The sequence below is a fragment of the Malaclemys terrapin genome, chromosome 6 (genome assembly GCF_027887155.1).
Source record: "Malaclemys terrapin pileata isolate rMalTer1 chromosome 6, rMalTer1.hap1, whole genome shotgun sequence".
Lineage (NCBI taxonomy): Eukaryota > Metazoa > Chordata > Testudines > Emydidae > Malaclemys > Malaclemys terrapin.
Window position 1 is genome coordinate 19994131 of NC_071510.1, and position 19452 is coordinate 20013582.

At 43.7% G+C, this 19452-nt stretch overlaps 1 protein-coding gene across 1 annotated transcript in view; it reads left to right on the top strand.

Annotated features, from left to right (window-relative positions):
• MOB3B (MOB kinase activator 3B) overlaps positions 1–17346 on the top strand; it is a 148598-nt gene extending 131252 nt beyond the window's left edge. Inside the window, exon 4 of the mRNA XM_054032959.1 lies at positions 12198–17346. Coding sequence (XP_053888934.1) covers positions 12198–12227 — 30 coding nt within the window. The 3' untranslated portion in view covers positions 12228–17346. The remainder of the gene's footprint in view (positions 1–12197) is intronic.
• The last annotated feature ends 2106 nt before the right edge of the window (positions 17347–19452 follow it).

Sequence of the window (19452 nt, forward strand, 5' to 3'; positions counted from 1 at the left end):
TCCTTCTTACCGCCGGTGATGGTTAGCTGGAACTTCGCTGTACTCTTGTCTCGACAAGCGCATTTAGCAGTCTATATAAATAGTTTTCATTAGCTCTGAAGTATTAATTAAATAGTTAGTAGCCCTTAGTGTTAGATTAAGTTCCCTTGGTTTCCCCTCCTACGCTCTCTCGACAGTGGGGCATGCCGGGGTCTCCGGGTTTCAAAGCCTGCAGCAAGTGTATGCCCAGAAGCAATCCTCACACTTCGTGTTTAGGAGAGCGCTATCAGAAGGATCGTTGTGCCATCAGGACATTAAAGGATCAGTGCCTGAAGGTCCTATTAATGGAAGCTGCACTCTGCCCCAGTCCAATCCTGGGTCGAGGGACCGTTATGAGACCCAAGTTGGGCCATACTACTTCCACTCCACCACTGCTGATGGTCACGTCGACTCCTGCCCTGTGTGGAAGGGCAGTTGAGTCAGGACCCTCCTTGTTCACCGAGGCTGAGTCGGGAGCTGTACCTCCTTCGACTCCGGAGGCGTTTGAGGCAGCCCAAGAACTGCTCCATCTCACGGCACTGTTCTCCCCTCCTAAACAGGACAAGTTGCCAGCACCGGTCGCTCCCTGCGCACCTTCAAGGAGAAAGCCCGCCATGATGCCCCGCCGATCTTTCACCCAAGCTGCCTTCTACTTTCAAATTCTCAATGAGTTCCTCCCTATTTGCTAAAATCAAGTCTAGAACAGCTTCCCCCCCTAGTAGCTTTTTCAACCTTCTGAAATAAAAAGTTGTCTGCAATGCAGTCCAAGAACTTATTGGATGGTCTGTGCCCCGCTGTGTTATTTTCCCAACATATATCTGGATAGTTGAAGTCCCCCATCACCACCAAATCTTGGGCTTTGGATGATTTTGTTAGTTGTTTAAAAAAAGCCTCATCCACCTCTTCCACCTGGTTAGGTGGCCTGTAGTAGACTCCTAGCATGACATCACCCTTGTTTTTTACCGCTTTTAGCCTAACCCAGAGACTCTCAACACTTCCGTCTCCTATGTCCATCTCCACCTCAGTCCAAGTGTGTACATTTTTAATATATAAGGCAACACCAACTCCCTTTTTCCCCTGTCTATCCTTCCTGAGCAAGCTGTACCCATCCACACCAACATTCCAATCATGTGTATTATCCCACCAAGTTTCAGTGATGCCAACAATGTCATAGTTGTATTTATTTATTAGCACTTCCAGTTCTTCCTGCTTATTACCCATACTTCTTGCATTTGTATATAGGCATCTAAGATACTGGTTCGATCTTGCCTCCCAGTTTTGCCCTGACCCTCCTTTCTCTCTGCCATTATAGGCCACACTCCCTCTTGTTTCCGACCCATCTCCCTGGTCTCTATGTTCCCCACTTATCTGTGGGCTTTGCTCACCTGTCCCCGTCGAACCTAGTTTAAAGCCCTCCTCACTAGGTTAGCCAGTTTGTGTCCAAATAGGGTCTTTCCCCTCCTCGAAAGGTGAACACTATCTCTGCCTAGCAGTCCTTCCTCGAATAGCATCCCGTGGTCGAGGAAGCCAAAGCCCTCCTGGCGACACCATCTTCGCAGCCAGGCATTCACCTCCATGATGCATCTGTCTCTGCCTGGGCCCCTACCTTTGACAGGAAGAATTGAAGAGAATACCACCTGCGCTCCAAACTACTTCACCCGTACTCCCAGAGCCCTGTAGTCATTCTTGATCTGCTCAGTGTCACACCTCGCAGTATCATTTGTGCCCACATGGATGAGTAGCATGGGGTAGTAGTCAGAGGGCTGGATAATCCTCAACAATGCCTCCGTAACATTTCAGATCGGGCCCCCGACAGGCAGCATACCTCCCGAGATGAAATGTCAGGGCGACAGATGGGCGCCTCCATCCCCCTCAGCAGAGAGTGTCCGACCACCACTACCCTACGTTTCCTATTCGCAGTGGTGGCAGCAGACCTCCCAGCCTTAGGGGTATGAGGCTTCTCCTCCTTTACTGTAGGGGGTGATTCCTTCTTTCCTGTATCAAGAAGAGCATAACGGTTACCTATTACCATGGTGGCAGGGTTCGGAGCAGGGGTGGAGCACTGCCTGCTGCCAGAAGTAACCAGCTGCCAGTGTCCACCCTGAGCCATCTCCTCCTCCACCAGTGGTGTATGAGCAGTCCTGTGTACTGGGACAGCTACCTCAGCTGTCTCCACATGGACACTGTCCAGGAATTGCTCGTTGATTCGGATGCTCCTCAACCTAGCCACCTCCTCCTGTAGCTCTCCCACCTGCTGCCTGAGAGATTCCACCAGCAGGCACCTTTTACATTGGATGGTCCCCCCAGCCTGGATATAAGTAAGTGGAAATTGCAAATTACAGTCTCTGCAAAACCACACCAGGATCTGGGTAGAAGCATCCATGCTCAGGCGCTCTGTCTGGCTACAGGTGCAGGTGAAGGAGACAGAAGCAGTGCTGGCACGGGTGTTGCGGGTCTTCCTAACCATCATAAGCTTCCCTCTGTCAAACTCCCTCTCAAACTCCCCTGTCCAATCCAAGCCACCTTCCAGCCCGAAACAGACCTTTTGAAGGTGCGGTCGAGGATGGCACAGCAGAACAAAAACTGGATCTATCCTGCCTTACCTTTTCATCCCGACTATCCCCTTTCTACCGTGCTCGGTCCCGTATCACTTCGGACCACTGGGTGCGCCACACTGTAGAGAGGGGATATTCCATCCAATTCTGTGCCCTTCCACTCCCCCTTCCCCGTCCCTTTTCAGGGACCCCTCTCATGAGCAACTCCTTATTCAGGAGGTGCACTCACTCCTTTTGCTAGGGACAGTGGAAGAGGTTCCTTAGCAGAAGGGCAATGGTTTTTATTCTTGGTATTTCCTAATACCGAAAGCCAGAGGTGGACTAAGGCCCATCCTTGACCTGCAAGAACTCAACAAGTTCATGAAGAAGCTCAATTTCCGTGTGGTCTCTTTGGCCTCCATCATACCTTCATTGGATCCAGGAGATTGGTATGCCACCCTCGACTTGAAGGATGCGTATTTTCACATAACAATAACTCAGTTCCACAGAAAATACCTCAGGTTTGTGGTGAACAACGCCCACTGCCAGTTCACAGTCCTCGTGTTCGGCCTGTCAGCAGCACCTCGAGTATTCACCAAGTGCATGGCAGTCATGGCCGCGTTGCTGTGCAAGCAGCAGCTACAGGTGTTCCCGTACCTCGACGACTGGCTGATCAAGGGCCAATCCAGGACTGAAGTAGAGATGCAGGTCGCCTTCATAAGAGCTTCTTTCGGTGAACTGGGCCTGCTACTGAACAAGGGGAAATCAACGCTGTCCCCGGTTCAGAGGATAAAATTTGTAGGGGCGGTACTGGACTCGACACAGACCGGGGCATTCCTTCCCGAAGCGAGATTTCGAGCCCTGGGCAACATTATTTGAGGTCTCCGACAGTTCCCCATCACCTCAGCACGGAACTGCCTGAAACTTCTAGGACACATGGCAGCTTATACCTATGTGGTACAGCATGCCAGACTCAAACTTTGACATCTTCAGTCATGGCTGGTGTCAATGTGGCTGGCGTCAGTGTATCGGCCAGCCCGGGACAGTTTGGACAGGATTGTAACCCTGCCTCGCCCGGTACTCGACTCCCTCCTGTGGGGGCTCGACCCGCAGGTAGTATTTGCAGTAGTCCCTTTCACCAGCCCCCAGCCATCCCTCTCACTAGTGACAGATGCATCAGATTTGGACTGGGGGGCACATTTGGGAGACCTCAGAACACAAGGTCTCAGGTGGATCTCGCTCTACACATAAACGTCAAAGAACTGAGAGCGGTGCGCTTGGCATGCCAAACTTTCCGAGCCCACCTAGCAGAGAGATGTCCATCAGTCCTGACAGACAACACCACGTGTGTTAGGAAGCCCTCATGCTGTGGGACTTCTGTGTAGAGCACGCGATACACCTGCAAGCATCGTACCTCCCTGGGATACAGAACGAGTTGGCGGACCATCTCAGCAGGTCGTTCCACGGCCACAAGTGGTCCCGTCACCTGGATGTCATGAACTCAGTCTTCCATCAGTGGGGTTTTCCCCAGATAGACCTGTTCGCCAACACTCCAGTGGCAGGGAGCAGAGGCTGCGCTCTCTGGATGTCTGCAGAGCGCTAACCTTCTACATCGAGAGAGTGAAACACTTCCGAAACTTGGTCCAATTATTTGTGGCGGACAGAATGAAAGGTCTTCCTGTCTCTTCTCAATGGATTTTGTTGTGGATCACATGCTGCATCCAGGAGTGCTACAACCTGACAGAGGTGTCTGTTGCTTTGATCACTGCGCTCTCCGCCAGGGCACAGGCTTCCTCAACAGTGGTCCTGACTCAGGTTCCCACCCAGGAAAACTGCAGGGCGGTGACATGGTCCTCCATCCATGCTTTCGCCATGCACTATGCAATCATCCAGCAAGCCAGAGCGATGCTCCAATCAGTGGATGACTCCAACCCCACCTCCTGAACTTGGGCTTATGAGTCACCTGATTGGAATGGACATGAACAAGCACTCGAAGAAGAAAAATGGTTACTCACCTTCTCGTAACTGTTCTTCAAGATGTTATTCATGTCCATTCCAATACCCACCATCCTACCCCTCTGTTGGAGTAGCCGGGTCGACAGGGCTCTATATTGAGTGGGGCGGGTCAACAGGGCTCTATATTGAGCACGACTCCGGGGGTACCCAGACCGACCCGATGGATGCTGCTATGGGAAAATCTGGCTACCATGCACATAAGCGCGTACACACCTGATTGGAATGGACATGAACACCACATCTTGAACAGTTACGAGAAGGTAAGTAACCGTTTTTTCCTGTGCCCTTTCCTCCCTTCCCTCAGTAGCACCCCTATGCTGGGACAGCCATAATTGTCTCTTACTGTTCTTTCCAGAGCCAGGGCAGTTTTTAAAGGATGGTGAAGAGGAGCAGTTTGCCCCCATGATTTAACTAGCAGCTGTAGCATCATGTAAGGGGAAAACGTGGCCAAGCCACCTCTGTGCTGGTGCTTGTCAGTAGACACGCTGGGTCTGACGGGGAGTGAATGAGGATTTGAATCTCTGCAGGAGTGAATGAGGGGGGAGTGAATGAGGATTTGAATTTCTGCAGGAGTCCCAGTATTTCTGAAGGGGATTATTTTTTAATTGTTTTTCCTGTGAGGTTTTATAGCATTTGCCATCTTTTTTAATCATCCCTGACACTTAGCCTAGTTTCCTGTTAGCTCCCTTCTAAGGCAGAAACATAGATCTATGCCTCCATCAAGTACCCAGATTGAGCTAAGATCTCAATTATCATTCCTGATGTTTTGCACACTCTACATTTGATTCATGTGAGGATAGAAACAGAGTTTCCTTTGGAGAACAAGATTATTTATTGGGGCAGCCGAGCCACATTGGTGGGACCATGTTGTTTCCTGGAGGAACTCTGATCAGGCTGCTCTGGAATTTCCCCAAAGTGAATTTACCCTTTAGAAATGATGGAAGCTCTTGACGTCCTCACAGACTCAGTAAACTGCTCAATTTTTCTTTGGGTTTTTTGCTTTCTTTACAGGTGAACTGAGAAGCAAACATAAAAATTGAGTTAAGTCTAGATGCATGTGCTTAATGTTGGAGGGAGGAGAAAGCATTCATTAGACAGAGAAAGATGAATTAACTTTTTAGAAACGTGTGTGTTCCATCTGGGAAATCATTTTGGTATTTCCTGAAAAATACCCCATAATGCATCGTTCTGTGACAACACAAAACCAGGGACTGCAGTGAGACTTCTGGTGTTTGTGAAATTGCATTCTGGGATGATCCCAGCAAACCAAGAAGTGACAAAATGATTTGACAGGGCAGAATAAAGGATTTTTTTTTTAAAGTTAGTTACAAATTAGTTGGGTTTAAATGCCCCAACAGCCTGGTCCCTGGGCATATTCGGCAAGTAAATCTGTTCTTGAATCAATTTCTGGTTTTGCTCTGCACGGCATCTTTAAACAACACCAATCATTTCTGCCATCAGCTGTTGAGTTAATTATATAATCCAACACCACGGGCAGCAACAATTCTTGATGCGTTGGCCACACAGTGATTGCAAGTCAATACTCTATCACTGCTTCTAATGGCTGTTCAAGGGGAACTGCAAAACCAAAACAAAAATTTATTTAAGTCCAGACTTCATTACTAACTGTCCCCACTAAGTAGGCTGTGGGAACATTTATTTGGCACAGGAATAAGCTTTAATATATTTTAAAATTGGTTTTAATCTTTCACTTTCTATTCCTCTGTCTACCTGACTCTAATTTGTCTGTCTAGTCTATCTGTGTACCAATTAATTCCCACCTGGGGCTCAAGATCATAGCACCACAGACCAGAGAGTCAGCAAATTCCTGTGTTACTGTTCCTTAGAAGTCCTTAGCCAGCAAATTGACTCTCTTCACTTCGCTTCCTTCCCCTTATACCCTCATTGTCTATGATAGGTTTTACTTGTCTAGAATGTCCCCCAACTCTTGTCCCCCAGCTAAAATGAACACTACGTTTCTAGATAATCACTGTACTATGAAGACTATGGAGTTTATTCTCCCATCAGAGCGTGGGAGGATTTAGACTCCAATTTGTGTTAATGGCAACTTCCTGTGTAAGTTTTCCATGCATCATTGAGATTATAGAGGCATAATGTCCTCCACTTAGGTGGGATTTTTGCATTGGCCTAAATGGAACCGGGCTTTGGCTTTATATTTCTTAGTGCCTACCAGAGTTGGTGAGACTGTTTGTTGTGGTTTTTAATCTGTGGTCGTGGACCCCTGGGAGTCCGCAATCTATGTCTAAGGAGTCTGCAAAAAATTGCCGTTTCCATAGGACTGTGGCTTTCAGCCTGTGGTCCACAGACCCCTGGGGGTTCGCAGACTATGTCTAAGATTTCCAAAGGCGTCTGCACTGCCATTCGAAATTTTCTATGTGTCCATAAATGAATAAAGATTTAAAACCACTGTGTTAAAATATTTGAAGGAAGTATAATCATTTTGCTTTTTTGAAGACGGTGCTGTGAATTTGACAAGAAAAAGCTGACTGCTGTGGAAAGAACCAAAAACAAAAGGCTTTAATTGTTTCCACATTTTATAATGGAATACTCCACATTTGCTCCTACAAGAAAAGTCATCTCTAGTCACATTCCTTTCGTGCAGCCCTTCCTCCCAAAAAAACACCCCATCAAAAACATGACTGACGATAACATATTTTGCCACCTCTATAATAATTTCTATTGCTATTCTAGAAACCATTTCCTGGTTATTTTTCTTCCCTATTGTAAATTTCCGTTAAGGGAAACAACACACACACACACACACACACACTTCACACTCTCCCCTCTAAAGAAAATAATCTGTATCTTCAATTTGTTGATATCACTCCGAGGTCAGTTGAAGTCAATAGAACCTGTACCTATGCATAGGATGGAATTTAGCCCTGCTTGTCTCTTTGACCATTTCTCTGTTGTTAACTTCCTGGGAACAGTGTGTATCCATTTAGAAACGGCTTCTTCTCTGCTTCAGCAGTGGTGATATTGTCAGCTGAGTGTCGTTTTCTGAATCTCCAACTCCTACAAACATTTCCAACACCAAAGCCAAACAGGTGTTGGAACAGAAGGCCATTTAAATAGGAGTGTGAAGGCAAGGATGGAACTGCAGAGCAGCTTGCAGCAACACAGCCAAGTGGAGGATGGAGGAAAGGCACAGGATGGATGGGACCATGAAACTAATTATGCAGCCAGACAGAACTCTACATATTTTATGATACAAGATGACATATTTTTTTCATTAACATACAGGAAAAATTCTGCCTCAGCAAAAACCTGAGACCTTGTAATGCAGACTTACACTCCATGAATACTTTAGAGATGAAGCATTCACAGTTGTGCTTTGCAAATGCTACCTTTCAGGCATTAACGTGGGGCGTGTTTTAAAAACCTTCAGTAGACGCAGTGTGCATAAACTCCATATCTCATAGGATCCCCTTGCCGCCTGTTGAGCTGTTTCTAATGATCCCCTCACTATCTGAGCTCTGGTTTTTCTTGAGTAGGGAACAGGAAGTTTGAGTTTCAAATTGTTGCTTTTTCTGCTCATTACTGATCTGGGCAGGAAGAGTTTGCCTCCCTCTGATCCTGCAAAATGGGCAGATTTACTGACACCAGTTCTCTGCTTCTGCAAAACTATTTCCTTGTTTTCCTAAAAAACATAATCTGTTGGCTGACTCCTCTAGTTGCTGTGTGGAAGCAGCGGCAGAAGGAGGGGTGTCTGTCTGCCTGGTCCGTGTATCAGACTTACAGAGAGCCCATCACTCTGGTATCTAGGCTCCAAATACATAAATTAAGCATCTGCAGCTATTAACACTGCTTCAGGAAGCATCAACAGTTTGCTGACGGGGGAAACACCACCAGGGCTGGCTGAAGCCAGAATGAAGACATTGACATTGCAGCTGCTAAGAAGTTGTTCAATAGTCTGTTTTTCCTGAGTGCGTGTGGGTGAATTTCTGAATGTGGAAAATTTTCAGAGGATGATGTTATACAATTGGAAAAACTAAGTTCTAGAATTTACTCTGCTAGTTTAATATCAGTGTGTTTGGCTCCACTCAGTGGAGAAGACTCAGAATGCAAAGTGGCCTGGAAGGGCCTGTAGCAGCACTGAGGCACTTGAATGTCCATTCATTCTTTTAACAGCGTTGTCTGGAAAAATCGAGTATTATGAACTCTGATGGCTCTTCCTAGTAGACTTCTGAGAGTTAGCAAAGTTGATTGGTATTTTCAACAACTTTTGACTGTCCCCACCAAGAATTGGTGCTTTGTGATCCTTTAAAATAAAAAACATAAAAACTGATGCTGCAGAATTCCCCTCAGGTCCTAAAATCTGTTCTTTCAGGAAACAATGTGCAGCAAGAGAGCATGATATTAATATATTATAAATTATTTATGATTGTTTGTGTGTCTGCTGGTAGAAATTTCTGTTGACCTTCCAAGGTAGTAAGATTACAGGGATCACACTTGTGTACGAGAAAGCAAACAGCTGGAGGAAAAACCTGTGGATTGGAGGTAGTTGAAAAAATTGCAGGTTTTTTTTCATGAAAATATTCATGAAACATTCATCCTGGTTTTTTAACCACCTCTTAATATCAATAGCAAAGCAGCTTACTCCATTCTTATGATTTGCTTTAAAACAGCCTTCAATGACAGCATTCCATATTCCAGTGTAGTTGTGGCTGGGTTGGTCCCAGGATATTAGAGACAAAAGATGGGTGAGGCAATATCTTTTATTGGACCAGCTTCTGTACTGTTACTTTTATCATCCAACATTTTGATTCAGAGCAACATATCGGATGCTATAGAAATTCCGAAACAAGCTGATGTAGAAGCTGATTACAGATGTGGAAGGCATAAAATCTGTGCAGTGCTATAGAACAAAGAAGCATCCTGAAGGAATGAGTTATAAAGTACAAGATAAATTTTCAGTTACAGGATTGCCAGGAAACCCTTTATTTTGGGAAGTAATCAGCATGTTAATGTTATTAAACCAATGATAAAATAAGGTGAATTTTAGGAACTCATAAGAAGCTTTGTTTTGTTTTAATGCAATTTACATTTTCCAGACAATGGATGGATTTAAGAGGCTGATGTAAAGAATCTCTGGTCTACACGCCAGAATTTTAATTTGATGTGTACTTGCTAATTGAGAGTTGGACATGAATAAAAACAATAGATATGATCACGTCTCCTCAATCCATGTGTGGAGGAGCCTTCTGAACATGGATCCCCAGGTTTTTCATTGTGGTGGTGACTCCTCAGCTGAGTCGTTTTTATAGAGGGAAGTAAAGAATAAAGAAAATTCCACCATAGAGGAAGGTTCTCAAGCTAAAATCTTTAGATGGTGGGGTCCCTTAGCAGAGTTGGGGTGCCATGAATTTAGCTTATACATATAGAAATATCTCTACATTCAGCACAGGTTCCCAACAGCGCCTTAAAGTGGATTGGATGACCTTTATTTACATTTCAGTTTCTTTACATTATGATTAGAGTCATCTACATGGCATCTGCTTGAATATCTCTTGGCTCCGCTGTGCTGCTCCCCTAGCTCCTGCTAACCCTTGGAAACACAGCGCAGCCACATTTCCAAGGAGCTGGATGTGTTTGAGGAGGAAGGTGGAACATTTCACAGCTCTGGAACTCCCTACCTCAGAAGGGTGCTGGTTCCACTCTGCAGGAAGACATAGAAGACATATCCCTTAGATATTATTTCAATACCAAAAGCCACCCATGCAAATTAAGGGCTAGTGTCCCTGATCCTGACAAGCAGTTGCCGGTGTAACAAGGTCCAGTTTTATTAAGTGAATTTAATGCATGCTGTGAAAGGTGCTATAGTGATAGATTACAGTCTGCTACTTATCCAGAGACTAGGTACATGTAGGCAGTGACTATACCAATGTGCCTCAGCCCTGAGCCAGAGAAAGTCCTGTTAGGGCAACTTAATTTCCAAATCTGGTTAATCCTTGGCCTTTTTGCTAACACTGCTAGTTGTGATATGAATCCGGCCTTCTAGGAATTGAACTGAGACTACCAAACTCCTTTCAGATAAGCCCCAAAGAGTGGTCACGTGATAGTGGGTGCTACCAAAGTGGGCTGGATATGAAGCAGTGCTCTGGAGAAGAGATACCATAATTCATTTCCAAACCCTATGCTATCCACTTCCCCAATCAGGTGTTAAATTGACATGGTTGCGAGTGAGATGTTACATTTACATTTCAGCAGTGTTATTTAATCCTATGTAGAATTAATTTATATTCTTGAGTATGTATCTATGCATTGCACAGTATACTTTAGCACGCATGAACACTTAGATCCCTAGTTACAGATGTATAAACCAATCCTATCGTGAGTCATTAAAAACTGCTGGCCAGTGTGGATAGCAAGTGATATGAGCCTCAGCTTTGGAACAGCTAGCTTCTCTGGCCACTCGAGTTCAGATCTAAGTAGCTCAGTCCTTGATATTTCAGAGGTAGATTAGTTGAAGACCATACAGTTCATTTCTTAATGTATGTACTATGATTTAACTGTATAATAAAAAATATCTGTGATCACATGTGGAATCTTTTTTTGGATGCAACCTTATAATCTGAGATCCTGTGTATTGACACTGAAGATCCTGCAGCAATTTTAATGGGTAATAGTTTGTCTTTCACCATAATTTTCCTCTCCCTGTACTTTGTTATATCAGTTGACTGCCACCCTCCACCTGGCTGCATTTCACTAGTGCTGGCCCTCGGTAGAGCCTCACCTTGCAAACATTACTTAGTACTTACTGTCATGAGTAGTAACCCCACTATAGTCCGTGTCCTTGCAGCACACTGCATAGATGTTAGTATGCTGAAGTCAATGAGACTATTCGTAGTAGTAATAGCTATACCTGGTAGCAAGAGTTTGCAGGATAGGACTGATGCTCTGTGGTCCTTCAGGTGGAAAGGTGCCATCTAAATGTAAAATATTCTTCTTCTGATATATGGAATACAATTAGAGGTATTTCCACACCACAACCATGTACCAGAATATCATTGAAGTCCAGATCCAAACTTCATGGCTTGGATCCACCTCTATAATGGACTGAACCAAATCCCACATCAGAAGGCTGCTGAAGTTTGGGAAATTTCCCAGATCCAATTCTGAATCCAAACTCGGCTGCTCTGGCCTAAATCTAGAGAAGATCTAACATTTGTGTCTCTGTGTGTGTAACTAGCTAGAATATTTACCTTTATCTTTCAGAATTGAGGATTATTCCTCTTGCCTTTGAGTTCAGTGACAAATTGGAATTCCATTTCTTACTTTAACCTAAAATGCTTCCAGCGTGATAGCTGAAGAGAACTTTTGCAGGTGATTTATCTCCTTTATGTAGGACACAGTGCCATTTAGCTGCCATAGTTAGGGAATTAAGATAGTATTAAAAATGTCAGAAATGATAAAAGATTTTATGCTAATTGCCAATTACGTGCACTGTCCTTGAAGATAACAAAGAATAGCACAGACACGTGACATATGAAGCTACACTGCTGTTTGTGGTGTGGTGAAATGTGCAGATAATAAATGTGCGGAAGCTGTCAGCATATTGTAAAGCCAGTGACCTTTTGATTTTTAATTCCCTCTTTTGTTTTACAGAAAGAGATGACAACCAGGATGTGTCACTAAAGAGCCACCTGTCGCACAGAAGAGAAATCCAATTTCATCCTTATTGCAAAGCTAGAGATCATGAGAGACCTCCTGGGCTGAACCTGCCTGTTAATTCCCAGGGGTGGGAAAGTCAAGGACAGAAGGTTACTTTCACAGATGCTTCTCAACATTACGTGTGCTCTTAACCCTGAAAATGCTGCTAGGAGCCTCCTCTGAATGATGTGGATTACCAAGTGAGAAAGAATTGTCTTGGAATCTTTTTCTGGTTCCTGAATTATTGAGGAGGAATTCTTCAGTCACAGTGACGTTCCATGTTCCTGCTGTGCAAGCTTTACTGGAACTCAGGTTTTTAGGCTGGCCTGTATATTTGTAATTTTGAAATGAACCTGTGTTGTTAGTTGAAAAGATTTTGTATACTTTGATTTTGTGTACTTTGTTTTCCAAGTTCAGCACAATATTAAGAATTCTGGAACTTCAGCAAAATTTTCAGGTGGAGCCTTCCGTGTCTGCATAGGACTTTAGACGCCAGCAAAGGTTTGTGGGTAAATATTCCAAAATGCCACTGAGCCTCAACGTCCATAGGAACACAGCTGCTTTCCCCAGCAGATCTGGCAGTGTGTACTTTGCTTGTTTTCTTGGTTCAGCTCTCAGTTAGGTGACGATGGGCCAGATTCTGATCTCGGCTCCATCTGTGTAAACCCAGAGTAACATCAGTGAGTTCAGTGGAGTCGCCCTGGAGTTACACCAGTGTGACTGACAGCACAGTCTGGCCCAGTATCTGTACAAAGAAGGGTGGTGGTAAGTAGAGTTGAACGAAATGCCCTATGTACCGGTGACCACAGGGGTTTGGTGCATGCATGTAATTTTAGCTCTGTCCTGTTTCTTTTTCTCCCCCACCTCATTCTTTTCAAGGTGAGGATATTCCGTTTGTGGGGGAAAAGGGGTTATAAATTAACGAAGACTATTTGGGAGAAGGTGAGGTCAAAACCATAATGCATGACTGCATTGCATGTAAATACTGTCTAATAAGACAGGCTGTCTTCCACACTACAAACATATAGTATAACAGTTCCCAGTATACAGTCTAATTTAAATCAGTGACCTCAACATCTGGCCTAAGGTATTCATCGTAAACTCATTAACTTATGTACAGTGTGCCTGGTGCCATGGTGATGGGCCCATTAGAAATATTTGTAATCGTATTTACTGAGAGAAGGTCTCTAGAGACACATTTTAACAAGTGGAAAATAGACAGAATAGTCCCATATATTCTGTGCCTTCTAAGGAATTTGGCATGGACCTTTTGTTCAATAATAAAGATGTTCTTTCAGATCATGTGCCGATTCCTGCTGCCCCTAAGCATTTATTCCCACCAAGTGATTTTAACAGTCTCTGCTTCTTCTGAGGTAGTATTGGAAGCAAACTTCATAGAGTATCCAGTGATGGAGTACTAGTGATGATATATGATAGACTGAAATATAGCAGACACTAAAGAATAACAACAAATATCTGAGCTCATATTGTTGCACATAATGATAATGTCTTATTCCCCTGCTTGATTTAATAGGCTCTGCAGCAGAGGTGCAGAAGTCAATGATCACATATATGCAGGGACAAAGGGTTTGAGCTATGAAAATTCATTGTTGCTAAGTTGGAAGTTTTTCCATATCTTTAGAATTACGCAAATAGTGTTAACCCTTGCCTTCAAGGAATGTTCAACTTTCAGTTTGTTACATTGAACTAAAGTACTCCTTCCTCTTTCATTGCTCTTTTGCAATCAAGCTACTTCTTGAATGCACTACAGGGACTATGCTACACATGATCTTCGTAACATTCATTTGGCTGGTGCTTACCCACTGCGTAATTGTGGAACTCATTGCCACAAGATATCACTGAGGCCAAGAGCTTAGTAGGAGTGTTTAAAAAAAATAGTTATATGGTTAGAGAGAATATTAATAATAATCCATCACATGATTTCTTGTACCTTCCTTGGAAGCATCTAATTCTAGCCACCATCACAGACAGAACTGCTGGTCTGGTGTGGCATATCCTGTATTGTTAATTTCTAGCATTTCAAAGGGTTAAGACAAATGGCGGTTCACTACCAATATTTCCACAGCTTTGCCCTATGCAATGAAAGTTTATATAAAGAAGATGTGAATCCGTGGAATCTTTAAGCAGAAAATCAAACCGTGACTAGATAAAATTGAGAAGCCTAATATTTTATCTACAAAGTCATTTTTATTTTACCTTTCACTAAAGCCACTTACTATATACTGTCTGGGTCTAATTAACATAGTTCTATTCTAAAATGTGCAGGAATTTGTTCCCTGTTGTTTTGAATAACTTTTTTGTGATGGTGATAATTTCACCAAATTTGAAAAACTGTTTTTTTAATGTTTTTTTTTTTTTGTTTGTTTTTAAATTAGGTCCAGTTCAGTTTAATAACTATTGTGCTCTCCCTAATGGCTGTTATAGATTCTGCAGCAGAGAGAGACCCCAGAGATATCCTGGCTGTCTCAGCCAGAATTCCTATTGGGTGGCACTAGGAGAGTCCATTGCAAAACAGGAGCGGCACCAGCCATTGAAAGGTGTAGTGTGTGCTTGCTGCCTACACAGGCCCATGTAGAAAAGGGATGCAGACATAGACCCACACTTGGCCCATTCTGTTTGGGCACAGTCCTGCTGCTGCTAATATTAGTCTTATCCTTGTGCTGAGGGAACACCAGGACTGGATTGTGCCTGACCCCTGTACAGGAGGAAAGGAACGGCTCTTTGAGTTCCCTCCTCTTTGTTCTCATGCGCAAGGCTAAGCACATTTTGGCCCAAAGCGCAATTATGAAATGGGCATCTCACAGCAGCCCAAGTAAGTTTGTTATTACAAAAAAATCCATGCAAACCTTCATCCCTAAAGTTAACAATGCTAGGAAATAATGAAATGTATGTTATTGCACGACCATTTTGGATGTACCTGTCATTTCTGGGGTTTGACTTGGCAGATTATTTCCCAACAAGAGTCTGCTATATCTTTCTGCAGATAGTATAAGTGTTTAATTCAGCACTGGCCTGGGTGCCTCAAACAATGTGGCATGGCTCATTTTCCTCCCTCCCCATCTCTGTGACTTTTAACAGCCCAACAATAGCAAAGGGTAGAATGTGGAGTATCGTCAGACTTGCGAGTTTTAAATTAATCCCTGCATTAGCGAGCAGAGTCAGGGTGCTGTAAACATTAGTCCAGGAGATTATAATTTCACCCTTGATAATCCACCTAGCGTCAGAGATAAATATAATCTTATTTCAGTTGTTAATCACAGGCCCTGTTTTACACAGACTCATCGGCATACTTAACAAGAGAGTAGCTAAAACTTCAGTGGATGTACATCTAACTAATCCACTTAACCTAAGAAGGGAAGTCCACCCACTAGACTTCACTGATAGGCAGAATTCTTAACTGTCTTCTAGGCTCAACTTCAAATATGTATGTTTCTGTTCTTTTGCCATGAACTCCCTAAATACTTCAACCAGGTTTTAGCCGTTGTGTCTTCTGTTTCTTGCCTTCTAAAAAAGGATTAACCTTTATTCCGGTGCTTACCTGCTCTTAATGCTAAAGATAACAGTTTCAGGGGAATCCAACAAGAAAAACCTGCTTTTGTTGATCAAGAGTATTGCTAGCTTTATGCCAGGATTTGGGATGCTGCTGTGTGACCAAAACACCCCAAAACACACAGTGATGAGGAATTTTGGGAAGGACTTTTCTTTTGGGTGTAATACATGCACTACTCTTTGACACATCTAATGACAATGGGGCCAAATGCTAACGTCCTCCCTTGGTTCTTACTCCGGGAAAAGTCCCATTGACCTTCAGTGGGAGTTTTGCCTTAGTGACAGCTAAGAGCCAAATCATGTGCTCCGATGGGAAGGCTAAGAAACTGCACGTGGGAAACTGAATTTCCTTCCAAGTTATCCCCCGGTAGGCAGCAAGCCTTGCACAATGTGGGATGTGCGGCTCCCCTGACCCGAGGATACCTCATGATCTGTGGGGTAAGCCCACGGGGATTTACAAAGAGCTAGTATATTCATGCAACGGCCCGGTGCCCACATATTGTCATGATTATCCTATATGGGGAAATTGCTCTGGGTTTGGAGGATGCTGCTGCCATAGATTTCTTCCCCAGCTCCACCGAGCTATGCCTCCCCAAACCAAACAGCCTCCATTCCTGCCCTTTGACAACATTTAGCTCCAAGAGCTTGGTTTTTGTTCCTTTCGTTCGCTCTATAAAGGAAAAGAAGGTGAGGGCTGTGAGTAAGAACTACAGAATTGGATCAAATGCCTATAAAATAGGAATATGTCTGCTGCCAAGTGCAGTGCTTTAGGAATGGGTTTATGCTGCAGGTATCACACAACACTAGCAAGCTGTCAGTAATGGGGCAGTGCGTATATCAGAAGGAAGAATGGGATTTTCCTACTGGTTCCAAAGGCAAAATAAACCAAGAGTGGCCTCTGAATCACTAATGATAACCTTGTAGTTTTGTTAATGTAAATTTAGTGTGATCCAATTTATCTTTGTGTTTCTTCATGAGAGAGAGAGAGAGAGAGGTAGGCAATGCTATTTGGAAGGTAGCCAAACAAAGTTGGAGCTTTGAAATGGGGAGATTGTTTCTTTTCTGTGTAACAGATTTTCCTGTTTTTAAATGGATATATTATAATAAAGTTTTATAACAGAATATTCTCCCTGGGAAGAAATGAATTAGATATCTGAGCTTGTGTGCGTGCCTGTGTGCGCATTTGTGGTTTTTCCCCACCATTAAATAGATACAGAGGCTTTTTTGTTTCATAATTTTTAGGGGAAATGCTTTTTTCTAACAAATGATTTGAATATACTGTTCCTTTTTTCCTTCCATGCACCAGTGCTGTTCAACATGTTAATTTTTTTAGCAATGTCCAAGAAATTTTTAGACTATTTTAGTTCTGTTTGTGATTAAATGAAGGGTTCAGCTGTATGAAAAGCGAGACCGACACTAACTGTTGAAGTCATATAACAAAAAACAGGATAAAATGGAAGACTACTTGTCAAATCAATCCTAGTTTGTGAACCTGAGGAATTCAAACATCACAAATAAAAGATGCATAACCCTGCTTACGTTGCCTATAGTTGTTTTGTATGTAACTCTTTGGGGCAATAAATGCACGCGTCATTTTCATACTGCAAGATACAATCCGTCAGGATCACAGGAATGAGAGATGGAAAAGACCTGTTAGATTACTGTGTCAGTCCCGCTGCATATAGGCCCCTGAGAACTGACACAACACTGGCGACAATGGGTTGGATTCTTCTCCCGCTGAAAGCAATAGCCAGCCTCTCATTGACTGCAGTGGGAGCTGAACAGTAGCCCTTACTTAAGCAAGTAGTCCCACAGGATTATGGCTTGTATTGTCACTTTGTGATCTGCCCAGCGGAAGGGGCCCAGATCCTCAAAGGTAGTTAGGTACTTAATTCCCATTGATTTCAATGGGAGTTGGGCACCTTAATAAATATCTTTGAGGATTCTGTCTCAGTCTCCCTGCTGCTCTGAAGAAGTCTCCTAGGCTTGTTTTTATACCGCACCCACCATACTTCCCTCGAAATGCCGGAAAAGCTATGCTTGCTGGTGTGTTGGGCGATACAGCCCAGGCTCTGCCCAGTTCCCGCCCCCTCATTTGCTAACAGCTACTCATGGCTTGGGTAGCCAACGCAAGGGTGAAAGGGGATGCCTTATACTTATTTGCTCCCTTGTGTTAACGTGAACTGGGCCAGTTTGCCGTATGTCACTACAGTTTTACAAGATCAGGCCCCAAATCCTGCTCGCTTTAGTCACTCAAGCATTGACTTGGGTGGGACTCATCATGTGAGTAAGATGAAAAAGATTGACTCTGGATTTGAATGAAAAAAGACAGAAAGATGTAGGGGGGAAAAACAGCTACTTGCATGTTAAGAAATATAGACAAGATTGATTTTGAAAACCAAACCATTGTAACAGAAGTTTCCTTCCGTAACATTAGCCCTTATATTGCACTTTGATTAAGGACCATTAGCTGAATGGATCATGAAGGACAGTGGTTCTCAACCAGAGGTCCAGGGTCCCCTGGGAAGTCATGAGCAGGTTTCAGGTGGTCTGCCAAAATAATCTAGAGAGCAGGGCTAGTGTTAGACTCGCTGGAGCACAGGGCAGAAAACCAAAGCCCGAGCCCCGCTGCCCAGGACTGAAGCCGAAGCCTGAACAATTTACCTTCGTAGGGCCCCTGTGGGATGGGGGCCCCAGGCAGTTACTCTGCCTGCCACCCCCTAATACCAGCCCCAGCTTTTAATCTACTGGATATACAGAAAAACAGTTGTGGCATAGGTGGGCTGTGGAATTATTATAGCATGTTGCAGGGGCCTCAGAAAGAAAAAGGTTGAGAACTGCTGCCGACGGATACAGTTTGAAAAGGTAAATTATACACCTCTACCCCGATATAACGCTGTCCTGGGGAGCCAAAAAATCTTACCACGTTATAGTAAAACCGCGTTATATTGAACTTGCTTTGATCCACCAGAGTGCGCTCCCCGGAGCACTGCTTTACCGCGTTATATCCGGATTCGTGTTATATCGGGTCGCGTTATATCGAGGTAGAGGTGTACTTCTGTGTTTAAAGATTCCATTGTAGCAATGTCAGTAGCAGAAGGAAACTTGCTCAGTACTGGAGCCACAAAAAGCAATTCTCTACATAACCACTAGACAAGCACACAATCAATCCAGAGCAACAAATGGAGGTAGATATGTTAGAGGAGTATGATACCACAAAGGATAAACACCAAGGAACAGATGCTCAGCTGCTGCGAATGGAGCCATGTCCACAGATGAGAATTACACTCTGTAAACAGAGGTACATTTCATTGATGACTTACATTGCAGTGGAAATTCTCTGCACTGTATTTATCAATACAAATGGAGGAAAATCCCTTTTTATATCCATATTAGGCACCTTCTGCATCACTCAGATGTAGAAAGTGGGCTTAGCAAACAGGAGCAATCTGGTTTGAGAGCAAGAGAATACATCCTGGATTTTCACATGATTAAGGAAAATCAAATGCTATTTGAGCTGAATTCATGAAGCAGGTTATTATACGCTTCCAATCTTCCTGTAGTAGTGTACTGGGCTCTGAAATAAACTGAAATGTTTGGATTGGCGGCTAGCCTAAAAGTACATTTCCTTTTGTGATTC